The sequence below is a fragment of the Lonchura striata genome, chromosome 2, assembly GCF_050655825.1.
Source record: "Lonchura striata isolate lonStrDom1 chromosome 2, ASM5065582v1, whole genome shotgun sequence".
Classification (NCBI taxonomy): domain Eukaryota; kingdom Metazoa; phylum Chordata; class Aves; order Passeriformes; family Estrildidae; genus Lonchura; species Lonchura striata.
Genome location: NC_140704.1, coordinates 145467643 through 145480275, shown reverse-complemented (window position 1 = coordinate 145480275; position 12633 = coordinate 145467643). Strand labels below are relative to the sequence as shown.

General features: G+C 45.6%; 2 protein-coding genes across 12 annotated transcripts in view; one reads left to right on the top strand and one right to left on the bottom strand.

Moving 5' to 3' along the window:
* MTSS1 (MTSS I-BAR domain containing 1) overlaps window positions 1-7350 on the top strand; it is a 126798-nt gene extending 119448 nt beyond the window's left edge. For 7 of the 11 annotated variants that reach the window (XM_085572541.1, XM_085572545.1, XM_077782138.2 and 4 more), the window contains 4 exons: window positions 328-522; window positions 2616-2780; window positions 3112-3274; window positions 4414-7350. In XM_085572541.1, coding sequence (XP_085428667.1) covers window positions 328-522; window positions 2616-2780; window positions 3112-3274; window positions 4414-5099 — 1209 coding nt within the window. In that variant the 3' untranslated portion in view covers window positions 5100-7350. The remainder of the gene's footprint in view (window positions 1-327; window positions 523-2615; window positions 2781-3111; window positions 3275-4413) is intronic. The other 4 variants (XM_085572547.1, XM_031504088.3, XM_085572549.1 and 1 more) reach the window with 3 other exon arrangements.
* Window positions 7351-8678: 1328 nt separating this feature from the next.
* Window positions 8679-12609, bottom strand: NDUFB9 (NADH:ubiquinone oxidoreductase subunit B9). Its single transcript, XM_021542338.3, has 4 exons — window positions 12490-12609; window positions 12175-12367; window positions 9862-9975; window positions 8679-8922 (listed from the first exon to the last, which is right to left on the bottom strand). The coding sequence occupies exons 1-4, from the start codon at window positions 12573-12575 to the stop codon at window positions 8791-8793; spliced, it is 525 nt and encodes a 174-aa protein (XP_021398013.3). The 5' UTR covers window positions 12576-12609; the 3' UTR covers window positions 8679-8790.
* Between the last annotated feature and the right edge of the window lie 24 nt (window positions 12610-12633).

Sequence of the window (12633 nt, the reverse complement as noted above, 5' to 3'; positions counted from 1 at the left end):
GTCTGCAGGGTACCTAAATTGTAAAGGCTTTTTCACAGTGTGCTGCTTTCATGGACAGAAGGAAAAGCTGCTCAGCCTCGAGACAATGACTGCTAGATTGATGCCTGAAATTTGATACAGATCACAATTTTCAGGCGCTCTCACTTATGAACCAAGCATCGTATCAATTTTCTGTTTTTTATTTGCAGCAAATTGAAGAATTTCTTTCCGTTTGTTTTAAGATACAGAGATTTTTCTCCCTAGAACATCAGTCACAGTGTATTTTCATATTCATTCTGTTTATATTAATTTCTCTGTTTTTGTTTTTTTTATTTGTTTCATTTCCAGTTGTCTAATGGGTTTTATCACTGTAGTTTATCAAGTGACCCATCCGTAGCTTCAGTTGGTGCAGGTCCTTTCCCTCATTTCCCGCCTGTCTCCCGCGCGTGGACTCGGGCTCCCTCAGCCCTCCTTCCAGACTACGTTCATTATTACACCATTGGGCCAGGCATGTTACCATCATCTAAGATCCCTAGCTGGAAGGTTTGTGTTCCTTTTGTTGTGGCAGTCCTCACCTCCTCATACCAACAGCATGCACACGGCAGTTGTTGCTCCCTTTCGGGCCATGTAATTCCTGGTTGATTTGCTCTGTTTGGTATCACTCTGAATGGGCACTGCATGGTGAAAATCGGACCTAAAATCTGGTTGTGGGTATTTCTGAATGACCTTGTGTGTTCTGGTACCAACTGAAACATACCAAAGCTGACAAAATCTAGAAAGGAATAATTTGGCTCTGAAACATTGGTGAAAACACTCTGGGCTCTATTGATGAGGAAAAGAGCTTATTTAGCACTGCCAAAGTGCTCACTTGGGTAGGGAAGGGCATCCAGTTGTTTCAGTGGGACCATACACTGGACAGCCTGATGTTCTCCCTGTGGCTGGGCCCGTGGCACAGTCTCCTGGATCCAGCTGGAGTGGTTTAAGAAGGTGCTCAGCACCAGGTAAATCCAGGTGGTGACTGAAGCCTTACTGCCACAGACTGGATGTGCTCATCCAGCTCATTTTGCTCTCTTGGGGAGACCACCAAAAGAGTGCAGTAACTTCTCTTAGTTGCTCCAGCTGGATCTGCAAGGATCTTACTTGGCATCAAAACATGTCTGCTCTGCTAGAGCCTTAAAGTTCATCCCTGCCAGGTGGTTTCCCTGGGAGACTCTGCCCTAGAGCAAAGGGAAAAGGTCTCTTGTCTGTTGCTCTGGATCCTCAGCAAGGCTGATGTGCAGTCAGCAGTAGCTGTGCAGATTTTAAATGCCTGTGGATGGTTATATAATACTGCATATGCACCACGGGACCCGTGTATATATATCTAAATTGAGATAACTTATTACAGATGCCCCTACACTCTCTCCAGCAGCTGGAAACTGTTGGGATACATACAGGGTGGCCACAGTGATCCTGAGGCTTCAGGGTCTTTTATTGTGTCTCTGCAGAAGATTGTTGTGAAAATATTTCAAAATATTTTCAAAATATTCAACATATTAAAAATATTTTACAAAAAAATTGTTGTGAAAATATTTCACAACAAAACAAAGCAGAGACACAGCTGTCAAGGCAAAGCAGAGTTTCACGTGAGTTAACAAAACAAATACCTGTCTGTCCAAGGGGGTCTGTCAGTTCAGTAGCCTTGCACTTCTCATTTCTTGGACTGAGACACCTCAAGAAGCCCACAGTGTGGTCTTGGTCCATCATTAAATGTCCATCAGAAGGCTGTGGGAGGCTGCCCAGCAGGCAGCTGGGAGGATGTGGGGCCCATTCTCATGCACTAGTTGTTCCTTTCATTTTTAAAGCAGCCTTTGTCTCAATGAAGGAAAACGTTTAGGATTGGGATTGCCCGGGCAGCAGCTGGTGTTGGGGGAGCTGCTGCTTAGCACTGGTTCTGCATTCCAGCACAGAGCCTGGATCAGTCAAGCTCTTTGTGTGCAGCGTGTGGGTTCTGGACACCCTCAGGACTTTGCTTAATAGAGCCCTGAGTGAATACAGCCCTCATGTCCTGAGGAATTTCTGTTTCAAATGTAGCACCAGTAATTCAGAGTGAGGTTAGTCTTTCTCTAGTATGGCTATCATTGTAAACTAGATTTCAGTTAGTAAGTAAACTGAGAGATAACTCACAGTAACTTGCTCCACTGATGTGTATGAAAAATCTGTTCAAGCCTAATTTTTCAGAACTGAAGACATCTGTAACAGCATGTAATAGTAGAATGTGTGTACATCTGGAACAGTTACATTACTGATTGGACATTTACCTGTATCTTCTGCTTTGTGACAGCTTGAAATTCTGAAAATGTAGGCTTTGACACCATGGAATTTCATTTAGATAAAACTATAGTATCAAAATGTTAAATACCTTCATAGTAGAACATTTAGGTAGAATGGGAAATTTACATTCCTTTTAATAAAGGAAACGGGTTTAATAAATGAAGATCTTTAATACCACAAAAGTTATGTCTCACCTTATTCAGAAAGGCATATCCAGTTTGATACACAATCTGTTGCATTAAAATTGCCCTTTTGCGTAGTCTTGCCTGTAATTAAAGCGCAGTTCCTGATGAAGGCTGTCCCTAACGAGCTGGTTTCCTTAGGACTGGGCCAAGCCGGGCCCGTACGATCAGCCCATGGTGAACACATTGCAGCGTCGCAAAGAGAAGCGCGAGCCAGAACTCAATGGAGCAGCTCAGAGCGGAGCCCCTGCGCCCCCCGAGGAGGCCCAGAGACCTCGGAGCATGACGGTGTCAGCTGCCACAAGGGTGACGCTCTCATTCCAGATATTTCAGTTTGGTGCAAAGGAAATGGCCGTGCTGGCTCCTGCCAGTACTGGGGATGCACTTCATGTTGTGTTTATCTGGGAAGTGGTGCTGGTGTGGTCAGTGGGAATCATGCAGGCAGGAGGGAATGCACCGTTGGGTACTGACTTTCACAGTGTACTCCAAAGAAGCATCTGTTCTATGCCCAAGCAAAAGGCTGGGCTCAATCCTGTTGGATTATAATGGTGACAAGCTTTGATGGGGAGGAGAGAAAAGTGGGTGAAGCTGACTGACCCTTGCAGGTGTAACGAGTCTCTCTCCTGTGTGTAAGCAGCAGGGTGAGGAGATGGAGGCCTGCGAGGAGCTGGCACTCGCTCTGTCCAGAGGGCTGCAGCTGGACACCCAGAGGAGCAGTCGGGATTCCTTGCAGTGCTCCAGTGGCTACAGCACCCAGACAACAACTCCATGCTGTTCAGAGGACACGATCCCATCTCAAGGTACCCATTCAGGAGATGTTCCTTTTTAGAGCATTCCCACCCTGGCCATCACACACTCACCCCATGGTGCCAAGGAGCAGCTATTGCTTCCTGGCGTTGTAGTCAGCTGGGGAGGAAGGCTGGCATTGCTGTTAGGACGATTTTTCCAGCTTGGAATGCAGCCTGGATTTATTAACTACATAGAAACCCACACTGTTGCATAGTGTACTTAACAATTGTATTTGTGCGCTACTTCAGTGAGTTCCAGCCTAAGGATGCTGCCATTTTGAAGAGGATCCTGGAATTATAAATGACACTGGTATTGCATCCAATACTTCTTGTGTGCTTTCTGAGCTATTGTCTTAGCAAATACACACTTACGAGCTTTGGCATCTTCCATCAGCACTCTCAGTCTGCTTTTGGTTTTCCTTGCTGACCTTTTATTTTTCTGCCTAAGCAGAAATGTTGTAATTGGAAAAAGAATCCATTGGAGACCTTAACTTAGGCATAGCTAGGAAGCTGCAGTAAGGTGGTGGGGTTTATACCCTGTTTCAGAACCAACAGCAAGAGAGAGACCAAGCTTGGTGCTTGCAGTTCAAGCCTTGTTTCCTCAGCCGGGGTGATTGCACTGTGCAGTCACAGAAAGCATCAGGGCTTGTGGAGGGCCAAGCTTGGCTCAGCACTTGCATGGAGAGGAAGGAACCTCTCCATGCAGTTATTAAAGTACAATTATTAAAGCTGAGGCTGACTTTTCAGAGCTGACAGCTGGCATTTACTTTGTTTGCAAAATAAACAGATTTGCTGCTGAAATCACTGGTACACAGTCCCCTGAACCCACTTACCTAATCTAAATTACATTTTTCAAGTATTTCTGTCTACAAGTGGTGGCACGTGGCTTGGAGGTTTTGGTATCTTCATGTTGGTGACAAATTTGGAGCTCGTTCTCTTTCACAAGAGCCATGGGGCCCCTGCAGCTGTAGGATTGGTCTGATGTGATGCCTTCAGGCATCCAAATCTCGGTCACAAAACCATGGACCTTCTTCCTTCTAAAGGTGGAAACTCCCTTCAGGCTTTTTTGGTTATCTATCTGTACTTCAGACTTTCTGACGTGAGCCAGCTGTCTGCTCCAGCTTGATCCTAACTCTGTCTTTTGGCATCAGTTTCAGATTATGATTATTTCTCTGTGAGTGGTGACCAGGAGGCAGAACAACAGGAGTTTGACAAATCTTCCACCATCCCAAGAAACAGTGACATTAGCCAGTCCTATCGCAGAATGTTTCAAACCAAGCGTCCTGCTTCCACCGCAGGTCTGCCAACCACGCTGGGACCGGTCATCGCCACCCCCGGCGTCGCCACCATCCGACGGACGCCTTCCACCAAGCCTTCGGTCCGGCGCGGGACCATCGGCGGAGGCCCCATCCCCATCAAGACGCCGGTGATTCCCGTCAAAACGCCGACTGTCCCCGATATCCCGGGGGGGCTGCCCGGTGCCCTCGCTGGGACAGAAGAGTGCCCCGAGCAAAGCCTGGAGTCTCCGGCAGCGGGAGACGGTGGGCCAGCTGTGGCCAGCCTGCCCTCGTGGAGCGGGCAAGCAGCTGTCAACCCTCCGGCGTCGGGCCAGAAGCCGGGCGCTGCTGAGGAGCAGAGGCAGGCGGTGCCCGAGGGCGAGGAGGGCGAGCGGGATGCGGTTGGCAGCCTGGCGCCCGCCGGGCAGGCGGAGCCGGAGCCCGGCGAGCTGAGCCCCGGCGACGTCCCGCAGGGGGAGGATATGCTCAACGCCATTCGGCGCGGCGTCAAGCTGAAGAAGACGACCACGAATGATCGCTCAGCACCTCGTATTTCCTAGGAGTGGAGAAGCTGCCAGACTACTGAATGCCGAGAAGGAACTGTGAGAAAACTAATTTGTCTCTATCCATTCCAATCTGTAGTCAATGATTTTTTTAAGATACTCGGTAACAGACAGTCTGAAAGTACTCTAAAAGAGCAAACAAACGAAAGAGTGTAGTAAGACATAATCTTCAGTGGTGTTTTAATTTGTAAATATCAATGATTTTGTTTCTGCATTTTTTTGATCTAAGTTACACTTTTAATTTTTTCTGAAGGTGCCAAATCCCATTTACCTTTTTTATAACTCTCTTTGTAAAGTTTTAAATCATAGAAGAAAAAAAAAACTGTCAAGTAGTTAACTTCAGCAAAGGGATTTAATGAAAATTTGGCTTTTTTGCAAGCTTTTGTAGAGCGCCTTGTAATAGTGAGGTTAAAAAATAGAACAATGGGACTTACTACAGTTTAAGTCAAGCTATATGGAACGTATCCTCATTTAAGTATTTTAAAAAAATTTGAAAAGCAGGAAAAAAAATTGACAAAGCAATATATAATGCAAGGAAGAAACCTGCAGTTGGTAGAGTTATTGGGGGGTAGTGGGGGAGGGAGATGCCATCAAAATAGCAGATGCTGTTGCACAAAAGTAGCCTAGTAGGATGATTTACTAGTAGCTTCATGGTAAATGCATCAGAATAAGCCATATTGGATTGCAGTGTTTTGTTTCTGTAGGGTGTTTTAAAAACTGGGTTTTTCCACATTTCTTTTTTGACTGCACAGCAGCAATTCTCAGTCACATGCATGCAGCCATAACTGTGTAGGCTTGGTTCTTCCACCTTCATGTTTTGTTCCACTCATCCTTCCGCTGAATACAAACAAGGAAAACAGGCTTAAGGCAGTTATAAATGTGAAAACATGTCTAAAATGCAAGCAGGGAGTTCTTAGAAGTTATCAAAATGCCTTTTTCTGACTGTGCCCAGCAGGCTGGGCACCTTAGAAAGCCCAACTATTTTGAGAAAACACTTAAAAATTTGACAGGTGAAACCAGCTTGTGATCTAATAAACTGCAAATGTTTCTTTCCAATACAGGGGCTTGTTTTTCTTAACTTCTTTTAAATGGCAGTTGATTGGCTTTTCTTAAATACTGAAAAGAAAGGGTTGAGGGGGGTTGGGGGGTGGGGGGTGATACTGGCTTTTTGATAATACTGGGAGTCTGACCACTATAATCTCTTTTTTTGTACTTTTAAGTAATGTTTTTTGGAACGCTGTTGATAGAATAATTAAGAGTTGGATTTTTTCCTTAAAATAAAAGTAAGTTATTGCTGCAATACCCATCTCCTAAAGCTGACAGAAATTTGCAGACCCCTTGGCATGACATGTGTTCCAGTCAAGACAATCCAGAAGGATGCTGTCTGCCCACCACAGGAGACCTATGTGTGGAAAGACACCAGACTTGTGCATAGAGGATTGTTTAAAAATGCACCAAATAACACACGTAAGGGGCTGGTTTCCACCACACTGCAGATTTCTGTTGGCTCTAGACTTGCCTACATGACCTCTTATGCTTTAATACATAACTGCATTGGATGTGAAACTTCTAGTAACTGTGTAGTCACTGTGTTCTATATGACAGTTTACACTGCTGTGCTTGCTAAACTTTTTTTTTGTTATGGCTTAAAAGCAAAAAGAAAAAAAAAAGCATGATTCTTAGAAGATACTAAACCTTCCTTTCTTTGAAAAACAAGCTCCTTATTACAGAATATAATAAAAAGTAGTGCCTGTGGTGTAGCCCACCAATCTTGATACAGTAGCTGATGCATTGTGCAAATGAGGCTTTGAGATGGTTTTTGCATAAACAAAAACTGTTAGGAGATAATAGTTAAAAGTGTTATTTAAACCTTTGAAATAAATGGATGTAACTGTACCCAAGTACAGCTTTTCACTTGTTTAGTTCTTAAACGTTAGTATAATCAGTAAAATTTAATATAAAATGTTGCCAAATTCAATGTAGAAAGAATGTGACAAAACACTTTGGATAGTTCTATTGTTTGTGTTTTTGCATATTGTAAAAGCAGTGTCACAGCTGAAAAATAAATTGTTTCTAATGGTAAATTATTGTGGTTTAGTTGCTAGTTTGTACTGAGAGTTGACCTCTCCCTGTGCAGTTTTTTGTTCTAAACTGGTATAAATAATTGCTGTAAGTGTGTCTCCCTTCTACATTGTAATGATTGCTTAAGCCTACATTATAAATAAAGAACTGTTGAAAAACTCCCGTATTTTGTTTCTTAAAGACTTTTTGCTTCCAGAGCATTGGATATCAGTGGTGGCCTTCAAGATCATGCACGCTCCATCTGCATGTAATACAATCAAGCGAGAATTAAAACCAAGTAAATAACATTGCTTATAGCTTTGTTTTACTGATGGGCACCAGCAGGGTAGCAGTGGAGCAGAAGTGCAGTGCTAATGATGGAAATTCCCATTAAACTGTAACAGTTGACATTTCCATGCAACTGTTTTTACCTGGCAAGGAAGCACAGATGACTTTGCATTTTTGTGCATCCATTGAAGGCAGAACGAGGAGGATGTTGCTCCCTCTTGGAGCTGCCACACAATAGCCTGGTTTCTTTGCCACTGCAGTGATTTCATTTTAATCAAAAGGTATAAATTTGTTACTGCACTGGGCTTATGAGGTCAGGTTTGGGTAGCAGGGGGCTACAGGAGTGGCTTCTGTGAGAAGCTGCCAGAAGCTTCCCCCATCTGAAAGAGCCAATGCCAGCCAGCTCCAGCATGGACCCACCACTGGCCATGGCTGAACCAAACAGTGACGGTGGTAACACCTGTGGGATAAAAGATTTAAGAAGGAGAAAAAAAGTCGCTGTGGTACAGCAATAGCAGGTGGGGAGAAGAGTGAGAGTATGTGAGGGAAACAGCCCTGCATTAAGCCAGGTCTGTAAGGAAGTCAGATTAGGCAACCTAAATCTCCTAGCCCTGAAAACAGGAAAACACTTGAAGGCCAAATTTTCCTGAGCTTTTGCTCAGTGGCTGTATTACATCTGTTCTCTCACAGGACAGTTAGGGAAAAGTGTTAGCAGAATTTCCCCTGTCTTATACCAATGTTCTGGGAATGCGGCCAGCAGAAAAGAGCTTTCTGTCCCCAGTTCAGTGTGTAACACTGCCGGAACCATTTGTGACCCATGAATGGGCACACAACAGCAGCCCACACGTGTTAACTGATACAGCTCAGTTTATATGGGGATCTACCTTCCTCTGGTGCTCTACAGCACTGCTGTCCCTGCCATGGGGAAAGCACCATGTTGTAAGGAAAGTTTGTGTCTTGTGAGATTTGGTATGGAAGTGAAAAATGCAGCAAAGAACCTAAGGAGGAGACAAGGAAGGGTAAGATGTCTTTATAAGAAGGTCAGAAATACCCTAATTGCAAGAGCACCCAAAACCCATATCTGCTGCTGTCTGTATCTTTAATTCCAGCTTTAACACTTTGCCAGTATTTAGTACCACATTCCAAGTTATGGGGTGATAATGAACTGCCTGCACAAGCTGGCAGTGAGGTGTCAGTGTGCTAGAGAAGAGCAGTGCGCCAGAAAAACACCTTTTCTGTTACTTTATTTGGCTTTATTCTATTACTTTGAGGAACAAGTGGTCACAGAGGTGCCACCTGCCCGCAGCACAGACTGCTGCCATCCACACCCAAGGTGCTCTCACATGGGCTGTTCACGAGGTCGAGTGACGTGATGCCACCACATGGGGGGCAGATGCCCTTCCTTACGAGCTGGAGGCAAAGCTTCAGTTGTTGGACCATCAGCTGGAGTTTCTTCTTGTAACTGCTTAATCTAGAAGACAAGACACAGAACTGCTTCAGCACATTAACACACATTCCCATTTTCAGTGCCCAGGCAATGAGCAAAACAAAGAATCACTGGTTCTCTATTTCCACAGAGAAGAACCAGTTGTAACATCTTTGGCTGAAGGTTTCACACTTCCCAACTTTAATTTCTGCTCAGTAATCACTATAGGCTCATACTACCTAATTAAGAAGGAATTTCTAGGAGCAAGAAGTGATTTTTACAAGAGAAATTTCACTTAAAAGGTCATTATTTTCATGTAATTCATGTCTACCATTACTCTGTCAAACAGGCTGAATTGTGCTGCTTTGGAAGCTGAGAGATTCTAATTCTGGACCAAGTTTCCCTGCAGTCAGTAAGTAGGAGACTTCTGTTCCTGCACATCACCAGCAGCCCCTCACAAGCTTTCAATACCCGTTTCTTGAAGCAGCACAAGTGTCACATTCCATACAATCCAACTGAATCAAAGAACTCTTCTAAGAACAAGAACTTCCAATCAACTCTCAGTTAGGATGGCCAGAAATTAGTCTCATTGCCCAACTGATGACCAATGCAGCAAATCACTTTCCAAGGTGTAACCAGAAAGTGTCACAGCTCCACAGCAGCAGCAGAGGAATTCTCTGATTATTAGTCTCCTTTCATCCCATTTTGGATTTCTCTTTCCCCCCACAAAACTGCTATAACAGCTCTTACTAACTGACACAAGGCTGTAGGTTCAGCTTTAACTTCTAATTCCCCTCACAACCCTCCAGGAGCTGTAACAAATGTGCAGGCATTTGAGGTTGTTTCACACTGACAAGGGCTCCAGCACTGAAGAGTCTAACTGAGACTGCAGTAGACATTCAGTAATTTTTCCAAGAACACATCTGTTCATACAGGATACTTGTGTGCTAAAGAGACTTTCCCTTGCACAGAGCAGGCACTGACCTCTCTTTCCCAGCTCTCCCGCTGCAGCTTCTTCCACTGCTCTCGTTTGGCAAAGTAATCAGGATACATTGCCTTCTCAGAAGGGTGCCAGAAATCCAAGGCCCATTCAGGAATCTGTTGAAGAAAAATATGATTTAAAATACTATTTTTATTTATGAAATCACATTTGTACACACATGCAGAAGAATGAAACACAAAAACTGAATGAATTAAGCCAGTCTTACTCCCTGGGTTTTTTTTTTTTTTCTATTTTGAAGTACTACACAAAAACACCATTTAAAAGCTGCTTATCTCAAGGCACGTGGCAGAGGTCAGAACTTTTCACACATTATCCTGACCCACAGGAAGACATCACAGTGACATGTTTAAATCACAGCATTCTAAAACAAGTCCCAGGTCATCTCAGTTTACTCTAAACTTCTCAAATTCCATCTGGTGGAGGAGAAGATCTGATTTCTTCCCTCCCTTCTTTCGAAGGCAGCAGGTTAGAGGAATCCTTCTCTCCAACTACTGATTTATTTGACTTGGTAAAGACAGAACATTTCAGCTCATTTCTGCTTATCTACAACTACTAAGAAATGAGCAGTTTCATAGGCCTTTAAGATCTTGAGAATGGTCTGACCTCTAATACCTTCTGACAAGGGAAAAAAAACAAAATTTAAATTTTTGTAGTGATTAAAAAAACCTAATTGTTTACATTTTAAAAAGAGGAACACTGAATATAAAACAAAATCCCACCAAAACTCCCAACTGAAAAAAAAAGAAGTTGCTCCAGTACCATCATAGATTCAGTGATATTCACACTTTTCCTGCTGTGATTCTCACCACAGAACAAACCTCTGACTCAGGCTGATTGGTGGTTTTAATTGGAGTTCTCTGTGTGTGGTATTTAGTTCAGCAGCTGTGTTATTTCCATTCAATCAGACTGAGTTCTAAAATGACAGTTTGGAGCAGCATCCAAATGGACTGATACACAAACCAGCCAAAGCCTTGTGACAGTCATTTTCTTAAGACAGTTTTAGCCCATCAAACTGGGAAAATAAAGCCTAACCCAGTCTGTGTTTCTGTATGAAGACTAATATTGACCATTTATTGCTCAGCTGCTCTTTTTCTGTCCAGATTCTCTGTTACTATTATCTCAACTACTGCTCAGGCCCCTGACCTTGGCATAAATTTAAGCAAGTCCTTCTCTTTTCACTCTTATATTCTTTATTGTGTCCCTGATAAATCTATGTAATATTTTTCTCTGTGACTTAATATGCAAAAAGATCTGATCAGATCCAATCTTGTGCCAGCACGTTTTTCAAATTCATGAAGAAACAGGTGCAGGCAGTCTCTAGGTCAGTATTAACTTCTAATGTATTTAAAAAGATGATGCCAATGATGCAAAGTCCCTGTGTTTTTCTATAGAACTTTTGCTCTTAAAACAATCTTGATAGTCAATACTTGTAGAAGTGCCTTAAAGAGCCTAAACGTAAGGCTTCTATTTCCAGCCAGTGCTGCTCTCACGCAGTAGCACACAAACTGCATTATCTGGCACTGCCGCATATGAAGGGAAATGGAACTTGTCCCATTACTCAAATGCTGGAAGAACTGTAGGACTGAGCGAATGGAAGTCGCCGACAGGCAAGGTGACACCTGCCCTCACCAGGGGAGCCCGGCTGTGCTGGGGAGGCGGCAGAGCTCCCTCGGCGCTGCCCCAGCTCGGCCCAGCCCTTCACTGCGCCGGCCTGACCCGCCAGGGCCGGGCTGCGCCTGGAGCGGAGCAGATGCGATTATCGCCGGGAGAAAATCCCGAAAGAGCAACTGGCGGCGTTCAAACTGATCAAGAATCTCCATTTTCAAGGCCCTCCCACACAAGCAGCACACGTTCCCGAGCAATGGGGTGACAGTGCCGAGCCAAGCCAGGCACAGAGCAGCTCCTCCCTCACAAGCAGCACACATTGCCGGACACTGCCGAGCCGAGCCAGGCACAGCGCAGCTCCTCCCGCACAAGCAGCACACGTTCCCGGACAGTGCCGAGCCAGGCACAGCGCAGCTCCTCCCTCACAAGCAGCACACATTGCCGGACACTGCCGAGCCGAGCCAGGCACAGAGCAGCTCCTCCCTCACAAGCAGCACACGTTCCCGGACAGTGCCGAGCCAGGCACAGAGCAGCTCCTCCCACACAAGCAGCACACGTTCCCGAGCAATGGGGTGACGGTGCCGAGCCAGGCACAGAGCAGCTCCTCCCTCACAAGCAGCACACGTTCCCGAGCAATGACGGTGCCGAGCCAGGCACAGCTGCGCTGCCGGGGCGGCGCCGGCGCTCACCTTGTACAGCTCGTACCGCTCGTAGGCGATGCCGCCGGGCGAGTCGGCGAACACGTAGGGCTGCGGGTGCTGGCTGGCCCAGAACTCCTCCTCGCCGGCCCTCAGCAGCTCGGTGGCCTTCACCATATCATTCACGTTCTTGTTCTTATCGAACCGCTCCCTCAGGAGGCAGGCGAAATAGCGGTACTTGTCTCTACGGACAGAGGTCATGCACAGTGAGGAGGAAAACAACCACCCCCCCCACCCCGGGCCCGGCGGAGCGCCCCGATGTGAGGGCGGCCAGCGCTGCCCACTCCCAGCTCCCCTCGCCCTCACCGATGGATGCACCAGGACTCGAGGTGCCGCAGGGATTTCTTGTACAGCCGCAGCACCTTCTGCTGGTGCGTCAGGAACGCGGCCATGGCGCCGGCCCGCCGCCCGGCCGCCGCGCGGGGCATGCCGGGAGCGCGGCGCGGCCCC